Source organism: Phyllostomus discolor, chromosome 14 (genome assembly GCF_004126475.2).
Source record: "Phyllostomus discolor isolate MPI-MPIP mPhyDis1 chromosome 14, mPhyDis1.pri.v3, whole genome shotgun sequence".
NCBI lineage: Eukaryota > Metazoa > Chordata > Mammalia > Chiroptera > Phyllostomidae > Phyllostomus > Phyllostomus discolor.
In genome coordinates, this window is record NC_040916.2 from 23,774,993 (window position 1) to 23,794,806 (window position 19,814).

Sequence of the window (19,814 nt, forward strand, 5' to 3'; positions counted from 1 at the left end):
CGCGTCTTCAGGGCCCGAGGCCGGGCGGCGCTCGCGAGCACGGCTCCCTTGCCTGTTCCTGGGCGCACTCGCGTACAGTTTCGGTGCACGGCAGGCATTATCCCCGATGTTTCACATCATTTATCTTCCGGACAATCCAGAGCGTGTGCATGGACTTCTTTAATGAGTGGAAGTGGTACATACGATGCCACCCATCGTTTCCACACACGCATTGCGTCCCTTCTCGCCGTCCCTCCGCGGACGATGGTGCGCCCCGGGGGGGGGGGGGGAGCTCGTGCGCCCCGGAGCGCCGCCGGGCCTCTCGGCCCCCGCCTCCACCGCCGGTCAGCGGCACGCGGCGCCGCGCAGGGCGAACATCCACACGGGCATGCACTGCTCCGGGAAGCCGTCCTGCTTCTCCTGGCCCAGCACCACCAGCCCGCTCTCCCGGATGAGGCTGCCGAGGATGTGCGTGTCCCGCGTCACGCTGCTGTCCGAGACGTCGAACACGCAGCCCTCCCGGGCCACGTTGTCCTTCAGTATGATGACGCCGCGCTCTTTCAGGCCCTCTCGGCACCGGGAGAGAAAGGCGAGAAGGTCTCTATCGGTCAGGTACCCTGCAGATGAGGCCGGGTTGAGGGGGAAACGGGAGGAAACGGTGGGTGGGGAGGAAGGTGAGCAGGAAAGGACCAGGAGACCGTTTCGTCCATTCATGCCTTTTCTAATAGCCTGGATTGTTTTTGTCGCAAGAGGCTTTGAGGATTTAGATAAGGGGACAGTTACCCTCTTTGAGGGGCTCAGTGCCCTGCTTATAAAGTAGGTGTTATGCTACCTGCTCTCTCTACCTCGTGGGCATGAGCTAAATAAACTATTGCCTGTCCCATGGGTCCTCTCCAACCCGACTCTGTCACTCACCTGTGCCTCTGACACACCCAGAGGACAAAATCTAATTCACTGTTGCCTCATTTCCTAAGGAGTTCAATCTAAGAAAGTCTGGTTTTTCCAATAAATGGGATTAAAGTTTTTTGGCCATACATTTTAAAGTTTTTCAAGTATTTAGGTTTCTTCTAAGATTTAGGTTGGTCCCAAGACACTCCCTCCCTACGGACGGGAGTTGTCAGGCTACACGAAGGATGCTAGGGGCAAAATCAGAAGGACCAGAGCTCTTTAGCAGTTCCCTGCGACACCTGAAGCCAGCTAACCGCTCTAGGGGCAGCTACAGCTACAACCTTGCTCCCTCTCCGCCAAACCTCGAAGGAGTCGGGTGTTGTCTTTGTGTGTGTGTGTGGGGAGGGAGAAGGCCACGCGGGACTAACCGGAGACCCACTGGATCCAGATGACGTCGTATCTCCCGGGCGGGGGCGTGAACTCCTGCAGGCCGTGGCAGTGGTAGTTGTCCACCTTGTCCCCATCGCCCTGCAGGTAGTTCTGCGCCTCGAGGAGGAACGGCTCCATCATGTCCACCAGCTCCACGCTGTTGAACACCGGCAGCAGGACGTGCTTGCTGACCCTTCCGATCCCGGAGCCGCAGTCCAGGGCGCAGTCCGTCCCGGCTCTCCCGGGCCCCTGCGCAAAGGCACAGACACCCACTCTGAGGCGCCGACACTCCAGTTACCGCTCCACGTCAACCTTATTTGGGCCAGTTTCATGTGGTACGGTGCACTAGGTTAAGAGGATTTATTCAATGCGTGGGGACAAGTGCGCAGAGGCACAAGCTACCATAGCCAGGTTATAGAACATTCGAGTGCCTTTTCAGAAAATACACAAACATTTCCAGTGTTTGCTTTCTTGATATGATCGAAGCACAGGTCTTTAAAAGAATTTCAAAGTAGGATTTTAGAAAATCGTGTCTTGGGTTTAAAAAGTTGGTCATTTCCCCGTAAGAAATAGATCACTGAAAACCCTATGAAGACAGAACTTCGTGGACTGTCATTTCGGGTCAGACACCCAGCGACACAGACCTGCGTTGCAGCTTTTTGCTTTATTTTGAACAGCGAGGCAGTCACAGCCTCTCTGAGTTTCAGGTGCGCTTTTCAAATTCATTCTGTGAACACGTTTCAATTCATGTGGTAGACTTGAAATTTCAGTTCTTTTCAAAACGGACTTGGGGTTCTCTGAATCGTCTACTCTCCCAGTATGGAGGGGGATTCTGGGGACCCGTGCTGAGGGAACACTAACCGTCTCCTTCTCGGGCCCCGGTTCTCCTGCAGACCCGCCCCCACGGCGCATGGCACATTCAGGTGGGGGAAAGGCGGTTGCAGCAAAATCCCTGCATCTTTCATGCTGGAAATTGTTTTCTGCTTTTGTACCAGAAACTGCGTGATTCACTGGGCACAAAAGCCTCTGAATTTTTTTTTAAGATTTTATTTATTTATTTTTAGAGAGGGAAGGGAGGGGGAGAAAGAGAGAGAGAGAAACATCAATGTGCGGTTGCTGGGGGCTGTGGCCTGCAACCCAGGCATGTGCCCTGACTGAAAATCAAACCTGCGATGCTTTGGTTCACAGCCCGTGCTCAATCCACTGAGCTATGCCAGCCAGGGCAGCCTCTGAATTTTTTAAGTATGTCTATGCATCAAATTTACAGAGGGCGAAGGACCAATAGATGGTGAAGGAAGGGAAACCAACCAATATAAACTTTCTACAACTTGCTTCTATAAAGTAGTATTTACAGCCCTGGCTGGTGTGGCTCAGCGGATTGAGCACCGTCCTGAGAAACAAAGGGTCCCTGGTTCACCCATGCCTGGGTGGCACAGCCAGGCCAGGTCCCCAGTAGGGGGCGTATGAGAGGCAACCACACATTGATGTTTCTCTCCCTCTCTTTCTCCCTCCCTTCTCCTCTGTCTAAAATAAATAAATGAAATCTGTTTTTTTTAAAAAGCAATATATACAAATATGTACATATACATGACTGGCTGAATCTCTGAGATATCTGTACGAATCCATCCATATCCCAAAGACTCCACTGGTCTGACTGATTTGGGTTACAATTGGGATGGCTGTTGAATAGGTTTTATCTTAGAAATTTTAGTAACAAGATCCTTGAAGTTGCCAGTAAAGATCTTAAGGAAAAAGCTTACTCTTGATTTCTCAGAAACTAAAAACATTCAGCTAAGAATCAAAAGGTAGAGTTTGAGCAGAAGTAAAGATCAGGAATGTGCTTTCCAGTCCGCCCAGAAGGCCTTCCTCATAGCGAAAAAAGTACAAGGAGGAAAAAGTGAAGCAATTTTACCTTCTCTACAAATGGGATGGTAATATCCAGGATTTACTGAATGCTTATACAGAGCAAGCTTTTTGCATCTACAATCAAAACAGTTCCAGAAGATAACGATCATTCCCCAATATGGAGGTGAGGAAGCTTTGATTTCGAATGCCACACAGTTAATGGCAGAGCTTAAATCTGAATGGGGAGCTGTGTGAGTCAAAGGCCAGCCAATTCGTTTCTGAGAGTTGTCACCTCCAGCACCAACTCTGGTTTCCTAGGGAGCATCTGGCTAATGCTGCGTTGCAAGGAATTCTAAGGCTTCATTCGAACTCAACAGGAAGGAGGTGGAGGATTGATTAGTGATGTCTGCCCTGAGTATGGGCAGGGGAACATGGTAATACAGGGGTCATTTGTTTGTCATTCCTACTTACATGGTGCCACCTCCCTCATTCGGACATTCTAGCTTCAACTAAGCTAATGCAGAGAAGAGGCCTCGGCCCAAGGCTTATGCTGGGCGGGCTGTAAAAGAAGCCCCTTCCAAGTAACCGCATAGCATAGACAGGATGGGGGCAGAACAGGGACATTACTGTGAACCGCTGAAAAGGCCTGGAAGAAATAATCTGTGTGCTCCGTCAGAGATCCTCATCACAAACGTTTCTGATCACGACCAGCCCTGCAGGCTCTGTGGATCATGCCGCTCACATCACTGTGGCGAGCGGTCTTGGATGCAGAACTGTGGACAGTGAGGCAGGGAGACCCGGGAACCACATGCCGGAGGCGTTCAGGAACACTCTGACAGCTGTACTGCTTCTCCCCAACGGACGGACACATCCGAAGCTTCTCCGGTTGAAGTGGGGAAGGGCCGTCCACACCCAGCCTTCCTGCGGTTGTCCCGATAAGCCCTCGAAGGGTCTCCTTCTCACAACCCTGGAGTTTTCTAACCACTCTCGCCTAACTCTCCTACTTATCTGGGCAAAGAAACCGAGCCCCAGAGAAGTGAGGTGTCTGAGAGAGAACTCCCTGGAAAAAGTCCCTCCCTCTGATTTGTATTCTTCACCAGTTTAGACGTGTGATATTTGACTACACTTGCTCTCGAAACGATGGTTATTTGCAGACAGAAGAAGACGCCTCCCACGCAGATGCTGTGTCCTCCCAGCCTGCTGCCCAGTTCTCTCCCATCCACGCCTGGAACCGCCCCCCCACGCGCTGGCACTTCGTCTCTCTCTCCGTCTCTCGTCTTCACGCAGCTCCTCCGGGAGGGGTACTTAAAGACCGGCCTCAGGGAGGGCAGCACCGCCCCGTGGACACCGTGACTGTCCAGAGCTGTGTGGGTGCACCGGGATCCAAGGCCCTTCCACGAACATGCCAGAACCACATACACCGTGTGACTTCCAAGCAGGAGGTTCTGTTATTTTCATCTTCGTCGATTATGCTCATTAAAATACTCTTAGGAATTTCATTTTAGTTTTGATTCTGCCATGTACTTGGTTCTGAAGAACATTATTTCAGGTTCACCCAGTGGAGTTTAAAACTAAGATGGAAGTGTGGAAGGCGACTGTGTAAAAATCAGGAAGTGTATGTAACAAGCTAGACCCAAAGTTCCTAGTTGTGCGATCTGAGAAACAGCAAAGGAGAAATGCCGTCACATACTGATAACTCTTTACAAATTGCTACCCCTCCCCGCCAGAAAGCTAAAATGGGGGGAAGTTATCAGCTGTGCCATGGACATCATCATCTTAATACCATCTATTTGCTAAAGTAAACCTCTTTGCAACAAGTTTAAACACCGTTTCCCACCACCCCATGTCACTAAGTGTTGAAGCCAAACTTTAAGTGAAACCGTCCGCCCTTTCCTGGTGGACGCCAGGATTGAGCACGATCCTCGTGTTCTCTGGCCCCTTGGATCTTGACCTGGATGCTCACTTAGCAGATTATTAAGGTCAGAGTTCGGAAATATCGTTCTTTCAAAAAGACCGTGTTTGTACTCAGAGGTCACAGCTCCACAATGAGTTTTGTCTGCTCAGAAGGACTCATCAAATCTGTTTCAAAAGGGCAGCCCACGCTTTCCAACATAAACATGCAAGCACAAGGCCGTTTCCTCTCCCGGGCCCGTGGGCGTGTGGACGGCTCCGTCTGACCAGCATCCCTGCGGCCAGCGGGGCATTCCACGCAGAGCGACAAGGCAGCTGGATTACTGACTAAGCCTCTGCAATGCAGGGGATCAAAGTCGGCCTCGCCACCGGGCGAGCAGGAGGCACTGCTCTCCGCCAGACTGGAGGACAGTCGAGGTCTGTGGTCCACTTAAAAAAAAAAAAAGCGGGGATTTTTTTTTTCTTCATGAGGCAAATGGAAAAAAGTATGTCATGGTTAAGAGCAGGGCGTTTGGTGTCAGACAGACCCGCCTGGGCTTACGTTCTGGCTCTGTCTCTTCCCAGCTGTGTGGCCTTGACAACGTACTTAACCTCCCCGAGCCTCAGTTTCCACGACTGTGGAACAAGAGGAGATACTAGGACTGACCTCCCAGAACGGTAAAGAGTAGATGAAAGATGGTTCTAAAGGGCTTGGCAAAGGGACTGACCGTCTCAGAAACAGCACCCTGTGAGATCAGTCGGTGACAGATCTAGAAATACTCCAGCTAAGCTGACCCATAAACAGCCTTGGCCTTCATCCCCAACTCCCCAGTCCCTACGGCTGCAGCCGATGTCCAGATACTTGGGTCCCGGCAGGCACTCCCTGCTGATCCTGTCTTCCCTCCACAGGCACTCGGTGCTCCGGGGAGCCTGGCTGTAAGGTGAGCCTTGCCTCAACACTGTGGATATTCTTACCAGTATGCTTCTAAGTAGGCAGACAGCCCAACCCCAAGTATTTGTAATATTTACAATGTTTCCTTTATCAGAACAAAGTCAGCTCTGAATTTCAAACAAATAACTTTATAATGAATTGAAACAAAGCCTGTTTGCCAATCAGGACTTTCTGTTGTCAGTAGGACTAACGGCAGCTTTATTGTTCGAACAACAAAGTGAAACTCCTTAAAATGCAATGAATATGCTTTATGTAAGACTGTCACCATCATTCGTGGCAGTGAATCAGACCTACTGGGTGACAGTTATGTGCACCAAGGCCAGCACATGGCACGTATGATCTCATCTGATCATCATGTATCCGCCGAGGCAGGCTCCATGGTTTTGCTCCAGTCGGAGGTAAGAAGACGGAGGCTCGGAGCGTTTAAGTAACAAGCCCAAGGCTGCTCATACAGGAAGTAAAAAAAACTGTGATCCTAGAGCCCGAGATTTTGGCCCCTGCTCTCTCCTGTCTCCATGGGACACGGAGCAAGGACACGGAGTTGCACCTAACACTGGACTACGAAGGGATCCCATTCTTTCAAGACAAGGTCTGAAACTGTGTATAGAATACTATTAAGGGATTCTGCCATATGTATCATTTTTAAACCAAACCTAAGCATGCGTTCCCTTACCACATCAAACTTTTATTGGAGAGAATCACTACATCACCCCAAGATCCTACATGTCATGACCGCTCATCAATCATCTGGTTGTCAACTCTTTACTATGAGACTCTAAAACAGATGCCTTCTTAACCTCCAACTTGTATTCTCAGCACCGCCGGCTCACCTTTCCCAGAAGCACGAGCACTTAGATGCTGCTTAGGAGGTGAAGTGCCCAGTGCGGTTTCTGAGCATCTCAAGCAGGCCTGCAGGCCGCACTCCTGGCCGTGCCCCCGGCTTCAGTACGGCTTAACCACACAGAAGCACGTGAGCTCAACGTGTGCAAGAACTGTGGCTCTTCATCAAGCTGCGGTTGGATAACTCACCCCAACAAATTTCCTAAGAAATTCCTGAGAGGCCTGGATATCCGGGTTGGACAGTTCAATGAAATTTCCCATCATCCCCTCTTCTGTAGCTGGTACCTCTCGGTAGAAGAGTTTGGCTCTGGCATAGAACTGCATCTCGCCATTGATGACTTGGCTTGTTAAGGCATACAATTTCACTGCAAATGAAATAGTATTAATATTATTAGTATTTATATGACAGAAAAAAATTCAATCTTATCACACATTGATTTCCTCCTAGAAGCCTGCACTTTGGGCTGTGAAGGAACGGACACTGGTCTGATGTCAGAAGACCTGCACCTGAGTTTGGCTCGATGACTCGCTTGCTGTGTAACCTTGGGGAAATTTCTTAACCTCTCTGAACTCCTGCTATCTACGTGTAAATCCTAATCATGTGACATTTTTCATGATTTAATGCCCTGTGGTTTAATACAACTGTAGCTTATCACTGTCCTAAAAAAGCTTAGTAGTGTTTGCTATAGTAGAATAGACAATGTCACAAGTTTTACAGTGAGTTTTATCTTTGAGTTCCAAATCTTTTATGAGAATGTAATCATTAATCCTTACTTCTAATCACAAGGTAGATTATGGGTAGCTATTTTTTAATCTCTTCTTCCAGCAACTCATACCCAAATACTTCTTAGTACCAATATTGTAGAAAATGTGCTTAAGCTCTATATTTCCAAATACAATAATAAAAAGATATATAATATTTGTTGAACAATTATTTTGTTCCAGGTAGTGGACTAGGTATGTTATACTATGTCATTTCACTATTTCAGAAACCACATGATATGTTATTTTAAGACATTTATTTTTTTAGGAAAATGTGCATTCCAACTTCTGAAGGGTAAATATTCAAGTGTGTTTTATAAACCAGAATGCATCCTTGAAGATATAAAATATTCCCATTAGAGCACATTCAGGAGGAAATGATAGAAACTGAATGAAAGGGAGGAACTTCTGGTTCAAGACTGTAGGCTGAACGTATGCCTTTGTCCCCCTCCTTCCCAGTGCCCCCCAAGAATTGCTTTAATAAACCCCACCCATAACAGTGAAGAAAATGAGAGGGGACCACTGATGAACTCGTGATCTTAACAAATTCCGGGAAGACCCGGAGCAATGCTTAGAGCTTGCAGCCCCGCACAGCTGCAGGAGGAAGTAAGAATTCATGAGAACCCCGTCTGTGTACCAACCAGTGAGGGGACAAATGCCCCCTCCCAAAAGCAACAGGCGTTATAACTATGATCCTGGAGGTGGGAGGTGGGAATATGTCTCTCCTATTTTAAAAAATTAGGGGAACGGTCTCCATCACCTAGAATTACAGACCCCGACCTTCACTCCTAACTGTGAATAAACAGCGATTTCCAAAACCATGGGGGCAACCTGGCAGCCTGGGAGGAAACATAGAACTGAGCCCAAAGGAAATAGAAATAACCCAGGAAATGGATGTGAATTTAAACGAAACTAAATGAAAAACTCGCATATCCTTGGGGAGATGTGAGAACTGGTACATCTATGAATCCGAGACAAGGTGCCAAGAAAGTGATCATTCGAAGAATATCAAAGGCTTCTTAGAAATTGAAGTTTTGATTGCCAGCAACTTAGGAATATCATATTGAGTACATTTATCGGGATGTAAACACAAAAAAGATATGGAAAACAGAAATAAAAAGATTGGAGCTATAATCACTTAATTCAAGAGGCCCAACATCAAGGTGATTAGGATTCTCGAAAACGGAGAAATGGAGGGAAGAAAATTATTACAGAAATAATGTAAGAAAATTTCCCGGAGCTGAGATTGTAAGATCCAACAAGTACTGAGTAACATGGACTAAAAATAACAATAATTAAGTGAAAGCCACATTTATGCATATCCTTAGGAAATTTCAAAATGCAAAGAGTAATGAGAAGATTCTAAAGATATTTGAAGGAAAAATAGTCGTTTGACCTTAGAGTAGGTTTGCCAGATTCAGCAAATTAAAATATAGGATACAAAATTAGTTTTTCAGTTCAGACAAACAATGAATAATTTAGTAATATAAGCATGCTCAAAATATCACACATTGCATGGCGACATGCATACTTGTACTAAAAACTTATCAGTTGATTATTTCAAATTCCAATTTAGCTGGCATCTTATTTCATCTGGCAACCCTCTGGTCAAAGGACTAGAATCAGGTTTGTAACACATACCTCATCAGAAACACTGGAAAACAACGAAGCAGTGTCATTAACATTCTGTGGGAAAATGATTTTGAAACTGAAATGGAATCCCCAGTCAAATGTGAAAGAGTACTTACCTGCCATGGATTCGTTCCTCAGAAGTTCCTTGAGGCTATATATTTCAGCCTGACGGAGGTTAAAAGAAAGAGAAGACATTTGGCGAAAGATGAAATGAAGCCAGGAGTCCAATGAAAAGAAATACCCAAGTCACAGACATTTATCAGATCTAGAAAGAAGTCAGTTCGTATGACAACAGAACACATAGGCTTCAGAGAGAATATCTTCAACAAGTATGACGAACTGGATTCTGGACAATAGACAGGACAGGTGAGAAGAGAGGAGACAGTGATATCCTACGGAAGATACATTTTTTAATCTCAACCACAAAAAATGAAAGACTGTTGAAAGCTCCAAGCAAAACATGCAACAGCACAAAGATGTTACGATCAGGATATGAAGCAACCCAAAATATGACATAAGTTGGAGCGGAAGGAAGTTGAGAGAATCTATTTAACCTTAACTGGGAACACCTTTCTTCAGGTAACACCAAGATCGTGAGGTCGGACTGGTGCACGGCTGGGCTCTGAACAGAACAACAATTACACAGGTCCAAATTTTGATTCTAAAAGCCAAGAATCCAATAAACACCACTTACATTGAAATGTTCTATTGTAATTTGTTCCATCTGTGGAGTTGCATCAGTCGTTTCCAGCTTCAGGCTGTTGGAGCCAACATCCGGGTCCTTGAGCGACCGTAAGTATGCTGAAAGGGATGCAAGGACCGGTCCCCACGCACATCGGTTCCTAGAGGCTAAAGACATTACTGACTACATTTCCCACATGTATGACGTGTTGTACGTAGATTGTTACTTTAAAAATACAAATCTTGCCCTGGCTGGCATAGCTCAGTGGATTGAGCGCGGGCTGCGAACCAAAGTGTCGCAGGTTCGATTCCCAGTCAGGGTACATGCCTGGGTTGCAGGCCATGACCCCCAGCAACCGCACATTGATCTTTCTCTTTCTCTTTCTCTCTCTTTCTCCCTCCCTTCCCTCTCTAAAAATAAATAAATAAAATCTTAAAAAAAAGAGGCGGCTATTGCCACATTTCTAAAAAAAAAATACAAATCTATTTAAAGTGTTTACAAATATATAGATGATTTTTGCCACGTTACACACAAGTTAGCTATTGGTTGAGAAGACACAGCTTTGAAAGGAGGAGAGTCCTCACGTTCAGGAGCGTTGGGAAGCGCCGACCAAACCAACGCTAATCCCCCTGTACTTGGTATAGAGTCTTGTGGACACAGCAGGTGGCTCAACAAAGGCTCACGAATTCAACAGGGATGACAAAAATCAAGTGTCAGCAGCTCAGTTACAGGGCCGTTCCAAATTCCTCCGTGCGTCTCAGCAAACCAGGCCGGGAAATCACAGCTCAGGGCGTCTTCCCGGAGTGGAATGCCGCCGCGGACCGCAGCAGGCCGCCGCTCAGCGCCCTCCCTGATCCACCCAAAGCCGTGCGGCCGCCACACTCATCATCACCTGCTTAGGCCAGCTCGTCGGCGGAGTCCATTAAAACCCTTAATCTGGAAACGGGAGCGGACCGTTCTGCCAGCGACGACGACGTTCAGACCACGAGCGGATGCCAGCCTCAGCAGGGGTCAGGCTCAACAGGCACGCTTTTAGGGTTATGGGCTTGAGTCCCCGTTTTCACCTAACTGACAGGCACGTTTCACTAAAAAGATATATGAGGCGGCGTGGCCAGCCCGGGGTTCTCCCCTCCTGATCGCTCCTGCTGTGGTGCCGGCGGGCTCAGGTACGGTCACCCGTCACCCACGCCTGCCCCTTCGTCGCAGAGGTGCGTCTAGTGGCTCTTCTTACGGGACGGCAAGGTCTCGGCAACTCGGGGCAGCCTGAGGCAGAGACTAGACGTCTTGGATCTTGACATTCTAGGGCACTTACTTCTTGACCTGCCTCATGAACTGACCTCCCAGAGGCCTTCCCAGGGTTCACTCGGTCCAGGAAGAACAGCAGAGTGCAAGCTCACTGGCCCCAAGGAAGAATAAAGATCCAGGAGTTCTCTAAGAAAAATGTTGGTAATAGCTATGTGTGGATCATTGCTGAGTATCTTCTTTTCTATTTTTTTAATGGTTGGATATAACTATGTCGGGCTTCATTGCAGATGTTAGACCTGGTCGCCAACCAGAAATAGATCTCAGGATCTCCAGAGGGTAGACAGGCAAGGCTGAAACTGTGAGTTTGAAATTATTTGAGACGGAATATTGGGTCAAGTGAGTCTTTTATTTCTCAGAAAAGTGCAATGAGGAACTGCCCTTATGAAAGGTAAAGCCTTGCATAAAAAAGATTTGCTGGTGAGCATTTCCCAGTTTTGTTATTAAAGAAGTAATGGTTAAAGTGGAGGAAAAAAGGAAGGAAGGAAGGAAGGAAGGAAGGAAGGAAGGAAGGAAGGAAGGAAGGAAGGAAGGAAGGAAAAACATATCTAGATACAGTGCAAGATTAAAAAGAAGGGGATCCTGCCATTTGCAACAATATGATGGACCTTGAGGGCATTGTAGTAAGCCAGACAGAGAAAGACAATAATGTGTGATATCTTTCTGCATACATCTTACATATATGTGGAATCTTAAAAAAAAAAGAGCCTCATATGTATTTTTTCACCAACAGGGGAGGGTGGAAAGTGGGACTTTATCCATGTTTCTGGTGAAATCCGAAGGTCTGGGTGTGCCAGAATGCTCGGGAGTTGTCATTGTGGGGCCACAGGGTTGCCCCGAGGGTCCCCGTAGGTTTTACCTGTTCCCTGGGTGCTGTAGTAAGTGTCTGGAGTTTCTTGTCTCTAAAGCAACGCACTGCCTGCCCTCAAAGTTTCAGAGCGCTTTCTCCTTTGCAGCTGAGGCTAGCTCAGTGTTCCCTAAGCTCCTTTCGGGCTTCAACACAAACGAGGTGGACGGAGGTGGGAAGGGAGGGGAAATTCGCCCCTTCAGCCAGGATCTATTCCAGCTCCGCCGCGGGCCTCACCCTCACCCCTGGCGCAGTGTCTCCTGACCCGCTGCTTCTGCCTGAGTGTCGTACCTGACCCACCGTGAAAGGGTAAGAGGCCGCCGGCAGGCAGGGGTGCTGGAGACTCTTCCCGGTGAGGCTGTAGGTGGGAAGAGTCAGCCTTTGATTCGGCGGCTGCCGCGCCTCCGCTGTGCCTCTCTCGGCCACACCCGGCAGTGACGTCTGTCACTACACATTCCGCAGAAGTGACGGGCGGGTCTCCCATTTGTAACCCCAGCACTTGCCAATAGGCCTGACACAGATTAGTGTCCTTCCAGTGTTCGCTGAGCAAACGGGCACCATCCAGTGTTTCTCGTGCTCCAGCAAAGCGGTGAGGGGCTGGCTGTAGGAGGAAGCCGACGGAAGCACACACAGCTCCCAGCTCCGACAGTCAGTGAAATCTCTACCGTCCTCGTTAGGCACACCCAAATAATTAAAAATCGGCGACTGTAATTGATCAAGCATGCACTACAAATGCTAAACATATGTATCTCGTTGAATCTGTCTTATAAATGCTGCATCTACCGAAGAGAGCAAGGCATTGAGAGATCAGCCAACTTGCCCAGGACCGAGTGGCCGGGGAGTGACCCAGTGGGGATTTCCGCCCCGGTCTGCTGAAATCCAAACCCAGGTCTCCTCTGTCTCACCCTGCGTCTGAACGTCTGCTAAATAAAAGGGGGACTTATCTACTCCTCCATTTCTTCGGAGAGAAAGAAAACGACCCGGCAGCATCTGCGCTGGATGGAGGTTAAGAGGAAACGTTTGAAACCATGCCAACTGCACCTCGAGGTGCCAGTGGCTGCATGCGGGGGTTCCTCGGGAAGTTCCCAGTGTCTCATGGGAAATGTTTGCCGTCCACTCTGGCATTGAACTGTGATGGCAGGTGGGCGACCCTTGTTTTTGATTTCCTCCTCGGTGACCGATTCTCCTAAAAAGGGGTACGTGAAGGGGGTGCTAACAATTGGTGGGCACCACCTTTGTGCCAGGCATCGTGCTGGGCACTTTTATATCGTCTCACACGTGATCTCCTTTGACGCTACGCACAGCAATGCTACCAGAGGGGGTGGTGCTACAAAAGCATCCCGTAGAAACAGGTGTCGTGGCCGTGTCCTCACCCATCCCTATTTCAGTGCGAAGCCTTTGCTCCTTCCGTTAAATTGCATGGGACCGTTATTCTAAAGGTGACGTCAGACTAAGCCTTTAGCAATAGACTCTTGTCAGTTTTTCACTTGTAAATAGCCAATGACTTCTGTGTATTCAGAAGCACGCTGTGGATAGTGCTGGAAGAGTTACTTACACGCCCATCTCCGACTGGGCTGTCTGTAGGCAGGCCTCTCCTCTGAGCACTGGTACACGGACTGGAGATTTATATACATTGTCTTCCCATGCCCCTTCCCAGCCAGTCACAAGCAGCCAGCTTTACAAAACTCTCTCACTCCGAACCTCTGGCTGAGTGTGAGCTGGTACAACTAGATCGTGCGAACATCCTCACTGGCCGGCCTCACTGCTGATCTCGGTAGAAAGTCCATGCTCTTCCTAGACTATGTTTTACATTCCCGTCCCATCAAAATATGGGGTAAAACTGGGGTCGCTGCCCCCCAGTCCTCACATTGCCCTTGACACTGGGAGGTGGCAGCTTGGTCATGTGGTTAAAGAAGACAGACTCCAGGGGCAGGCTGCCCACCCACCCCCCCACCAGGTGATATACGGTGAGTTACTCCACACCTCTGTGCACCCTTCTTCAGAGACGAGGAGAGGTGGGGACTGGCAGCAGCACCTAGTGGGGATGGTGTAAGGACTAACGGGGGCCACCCAGGCAACATGCTGAGAACGGCGACGGGCTTGTTCCCATTTCTTTCCGAAGACCCGGCGTAGCGGGGTCTTCCACTGGAGACCTGAGCCGGGGCTGTTTCAGCGAACGTTCCCCGTGACGGCAGGTCGCTGCGGAGGGTGCTGCTGTGAGACCGGCTGCCTGTCGCAGCCCGTCGGAAGGAGGAAGGAAGGAGAGGAGGAATCAAAGGGTCTGGTCAGCCACCGCCGGTCCCCTAATCGCCCCGAACAACAAGCGCTCTGTGCAGGCTCCGCCGTGCAGGCTCCCCAGCCTTTCAAAAGAAGGGCTTTATTTTCACTTCTCTGGGGCCTTGAGACCATCAAAAGGAGGGGAAGCCAACCTCAAAGCACCCCAGCGGAGCCAGGGCGGCAGCGCTTCCACCGGCCGAGTTCTGTTTCCACCGCAGCCCGAAACCCCCTCTAGTGAATCCTGTGCCTCGCCTCTGGGCGGCCTGTCCGGAGGAAGCCTGCGCGGTGACTCGGAGGGGCCCGGCTCCGGGGAGGGGGAGGGGAGGAAAAAACACTGACAGGCGTTGAGCACTGAGTACGCTCACATGTCTAATTAGTTGCATTTGATCCTTCCGACCGACCTGCAGTTTTGAGCAGAGCGATGCTCAGGGACTTCCGTAACTTACACAGGTGACTTCTCTGTCACCACCACCGTCAGAGTTCGAACTCAGGACTTCGGTGGCCTGCGATTCGTTGTTAGTAAGGCCCGTCTGATTTGTTTAACAGATGTTTATTGAGTTCTTTCTATGTGCCAGGGGCCACGGTAAAAGGTAAATACGCAGGTATAGAAAAGGACAACACGGATGAGTCTCCACTCTCGCGGGAACCACAGCCCAGCAGGGGAAATGACGTGTAAGTGCAGTCCCTGAATGTACGTGCAGATCTCCTGGGAGGAAACCCCAGGGCTGGGGGAGTGAGCCAAGGGTTGGGGAAGCCTTCTCGCAGGGCACAGGCACGCTGGCAGATGAGACGTATGTGCCGCCTCCTTGCCGCACCGCCCAGAGCTTGTGCAGTTGGCCACGTTAGAGGTGCTTCCGTTGTTGCCATGAGAAGAGGAAAAGCTGCAAAAATTCTGAGTATTCACAGAGCTGAGAGTCCGCCTTCCCTGCACCCTCAGTCTAAGGCTTTTGAGGATGAACAAAAAGTTACTTGTAGATTTTTGTCTCCATTACCAGATTATAAAACCCTGAAGAGCAGAGACTGTGTCTTTTTAAGGTTTGAGTTTTCTCCAGTGCATGGAAAGATCCGAGCTCCGTGAGGCCTGCTGCACTGATCCTAACCGAAATGACCCAGGAGAGGAAGTGCCTGGTGTTTCTCTCTCTAAAAAGCCACGGTTTCCCCCACAGCATCAACAATGTACTAGCAACCGAATGTGCATGCGGCCCCCTCATAGCCCAGCACCCTTGCTGGTGGGGGCACGGGACTAGTTCCGGGCAATGATCTCTCAACAGGAGTAATTACGTCTTCCTGGGACAAAAGATGCAGGCGCCGGTGGGCACCCCTTAGCCCCTGTCTTCCCTTGCCACGGTGAGTAGTGACGTCTTAGGTGGTGGAGCCTTCATCACCCTGGATCCCTGGAGGCCTGCGTGGAATGCGGCCCCTACAATCCCCAGTAATGCACGTCAGAATGACGTAGCCAAATAAAAAAATAAACTTTTATGTGTTCAGCCATTGAGATTTCAGGGTTAATTTATCACCCCAGACTAGCCTGGTCCATGCTGATTAAAATAGCCCTCGGTGGTCAAAAGCAAAGGGACACTTGAGGTGGGGCCCGCGCTGTTAGTTGGTGTCAGGGACCGCTGTCTGGGCCGAGTCACAGGGCAGAGGAAAACGAGCAGGACCCAGCTGTGGAAAACCAGCTAAGTAAGTGGAGTCCGCTCTGGCTTGGAATCCATGCACGTTTTTCCCGCTGTGTTTATGGAGCCCCGGGGGTGCCACAGAAATGCCCTGGGGGTGCTGCAGAAGTGCCCCGGGGTCAGTGAGGAGGCCAGGAGGCTGGAGCCAGACTGCAGAGAAGCCTCAGTTTCCTGTGTTGTCCTCCGGGCCTCCGTGGACGACTTTCCTCTAGTTTGACTTTAGTAGTAAACGTTTCCAAAGGGCTGGAAATCACTGATAAACCACCAGCACGTTCCCCATGGATACAGATAAAATCAAAATGACTATTCTGGGTAGAGAAAAGAGGATCGAGGCCGAATGCAAATTATTCTCTACTTGTCCCAAATAATTTTCAGGAAGGGATATTTTGTTCTTACTCTTCGATTCATTCTTAACTACTTTCAGAGAAACTAGTCTCTAGTCGTTATTTTTGTCTCTAGTCACTATTTTTTAAATGCAGCAGTCTTCTGGCCCTCATCCGCTGTCGTGAGTGTTTTAAGAGAGTCATTTGCCGCAGTGTGATCTACCTGAAGGAGCCCTGGCTTGGGTACTGGGCGAGCGCTTGTCACCTGGGCATTTTCTCTCCCTCGTTTGCAGAAATAAGAAGGGGCTGGGGAGCAGAGGAAACAAATAATGACACCCCACTCGCCCCATAGCGTGGCTGTGAGGGTGCATGAGAAATATGTAAATATGGGAGGGAAGCATTTGTGTGTCCAGAAGTGAAAATCGCCTCACAAATGGCGATTTTTTTTTAAATAAAAGGAGGCTGTGGCAGGCGGCTGCACATGGTTTCTCGAGTGGAGTTCAGACGCTATGGAGTGCATCTCAAGTCTGGACCCCCGGCCACACCACGTGCACAATGGGGCTTTCGGGCACCTTGAGAAAACAGCCTGGGCCCATACCCTGTTTCTGCTCTCGCCGGGGGTGGGGGGGGGCATAAATCAAAGGCCAGTACTTCACTCCCTAATCAGAAGTGATTTCCTTTCCAGAGCTGCTGAGAGTGCCCCGGAGTGACCACTTTCACGGAGACTGAGGAAAGAGGTGTAGACAGACCAGATAAGCTCCTTATGGCCCTATCGTCTCATCCCCTGAAAACTAGAGGAAATACCTACAATGGAGACACACAGCTGCCCCAGGTATTTTTCTTCACATTCAAAGACCAAACTAAAAATCTACTCCCTTTAAACGGTCTGTTAAAGGATCATGTGGCCTGTGGAAGCATGCACACTCACACACGTGTGCACACACAAGGACACAGTGATCTATCACTCTACTAGTCTCTCTTTTTAACTCTTAGTTGGTGTGATTACTGCATTTGTACTCTCACCTTTGAGTCGCCCGGTGTTCCCACCCTTCTCTTAAACACAGAACCGAGTGTCTGTGAGCCTGATACTCAGTTAACCGACACCCAGAAAAGCAAATCACTCTGCGTGAGGGTGCATGGAAGTCCCAGAATAGAGCCCCGACTCGCCTGGCAGCACTGGGTCTTTGCACCCTCCGCGAGGAATGCCATTGACACATTCAAGCGCCCTGACACCTCCGTGGGTTCTCTGCGTGCGTGCCCGAGAGGTGCCCTTGTTCCGGCTGCCCTTCCTGCAGCCCCACCGCCTCCCACAGCCCCTGCAGTCGGTCCCCTTCCGTACCTCGCGGCTCTGGCTCACTTACCCAGGGGGATTTTTTCCAGCAGGTACAGATAGCTCTGGAAGAAGTCGTTGCGAATGGCTTTGTGGAGGACAAAGGACATGCTGTGTCGACAGAGGTCATCGTCGGTCTTCTGCCAGCGGGACCTAAAGGCGAAGTGGGCTCCCAGGTGGGCCATGGGGGAGGGGGGCTAATGTTATTCCGAGAGAGAGGAAGCTCGCCCGGCTGCTCCTTTGAATTAGCTTTCTCTTCCCACATGAACTTGAGACTGTCATTTTAAACCAGTGCCCTGTCCATCTATATCAGGACGGGCGGTCATGAGGTGTTGGGGGAGGGTGTAGCCGGCACCAGAGGTCAGGCGCTTGGCACCTCCAGCCGTCTGATTGCTGGGGTGACACCATTCCAAGCCAGCAGGTGCTAAGTAAAGATGAGAGGGGCTGAGCGGGGCCTGCCTCCTCCTCCAGGCGAGAGCGCACCTCCCTGCTTCTGCCCCCTCCGCTGCTCACACCCTGACCCTTCGCTTTCCTTGGATCCCTGAATCGGAGGGGCCTCATTTCCATTTCAAAGAGTCGTGAATATTTTGCAAGGGATCCTGTTCCCTGATTTTCATCCATTCCTCCCGGAGCACTGAATCCTCAAGTTACAAGGACCCTTCAAAGTCGTCTCAGCCCCCCACCCCCCTTTCATCAGGACGATTCCGCCGGACTCGTCTCGTGGACATGGGTGTGTGTTTCCCATTCTGAAGGGTCTTCAAGAGACACAATTATACGAAAGCCCGTTCTGGTGTTACATATCCTTCTGCTAGCAGACTCTCCCATCTAGCTCGCTCTAAACAACATCTGGTCAGGGAGTCCCGCTCCTTCCTCTCCGCCCGTTGTGATGTGGACCTTTCTCCTCAGTGCTTGTTTCGTTTCTGGGCTGGGTGTCTTCTGACTTCCCTCCAGGTCCGCCCCCAGGTACCGTGTGCCCTGGAGGCTGAGCTGTACTGACAGTATCAGGGGACCCTCTTGCCCTCTGGCTTCTAGCTGGGTTCCCCCAGCAGGTGGTGCCTGCCGGCGCGGGGGGGGGGGGGGGGGGGGGGGGGGGGGGGGCGGGGGGGGGCGAGTCAGGCATTTATTCCCGACACCTTCCCCGTGGAGATGCCAGAAGCTGACTGCTCCAGAGGTGGCAAGTCAGAGCTCCTGTCTGGGGGCCTTCTCTTCTGGCTCTGATTCCTGCCTCAGGCTTCGGGGCTGTGATGCGCCAGGCTGGTGCAGCCCTTGGAGAAATCCACTACTCCTTGCACTTCCTTACTCTTATTATCCGCACTTTGTGAATAGCCCCTCTGTTAAACTAGCTTATATTCTCAATGTGTGACTGCCATCCGTTTCCTGTAAGGGCGATACCACCACACCACCTCTTTAGCGTTCCTTCCAAGAAAGTCCATAAGAGCTCAGGCTTCTACTGGCCCCACCCCATGCGCCACCACTGGCCACCCCACGCCCCCACACACGCCCACACATGCAAATGCGTGCATCCCAGTAGACGGCTCTAAGGCGGTCCTTGAAAAATCCCCACGTCCTGCCCGACATTCACTCTCAGCTCCTCTCCTCTCCCGAATGTGGGCTGGCCTCACTGACCCTCTTCTCAGCGGTAAAATGTGGCAGACGTGACGGACGTCACTTCCAAGACTAGGTCACGCAAAGACGGCCTCAGCCGTCTTCTGCTGTCTCGCGTGCTTGCTCTGAGGAAAGCCACCCGCCTGCCTGTGTGGGCTGCCCTGTGGAGCAGCCCACGCACCGAGGGACTAGGCCCCTAGTGCAGCCGCCCGGGGGGAGCCGAGCTGTACCGACAGCCAGGAGGGAGCCGGGAGAAGGGCCTTCCTCAGCCCATGAGAGTGAAGACCTTGAGTCCGCTGGGCCACACCCAGGGGGTCGCTGACCCACGGACATTAGTGTGTGTTCTTTCGTGCAGCTACATTTTGAGATAATTCCTCCCACGATCTTTCTTTAGGTTGACTCTGTGTGTTAATTTTTGCTGGGACAGGACACAAGGATTCCGTTTGCTTGATTCTGACTTATTTTCCTAGCCTTCTGTTTTCCCATTTCCCCTCCATCCACCTCAAGGGGGAGCTGTTTAGTTGGGGGCAGGGGAGGCTGCTTGTACCCAAGGTT

The 19,814-nt window shown here is 50.2% G+C and overlaps 1 protein-coding gene across 1 annotated transcript; it reads right to left on the bottom strand.

Moving 5' to 3' along the window:
* Positions 1-319: 319 nt before the first annotated feature.
* Positions 320-18,539, bottom strand: METTL11B (methyltransferase like 11B). Its single transcript, XM_028531034.2, has 4 exons — positions 17,686-18,539; positions 7,013-7,188; positions 1,296-1,545; positions 320-596 (listed from the first exon to the last, which is right to left on the bottom strand). Exons 1-4 carry the CDS (start codon positions 17,837-17,839, stop codon positions 325-327), a joined length of 852 nt encoding a protein of 283 aa, XP_028386835.1. The 5' UTR covers positions 17,840-18,539; the 3' UTR covers positions 320-324.
* Positions 18,540-19,814: the final 1,275 nt, after the last annotated feature.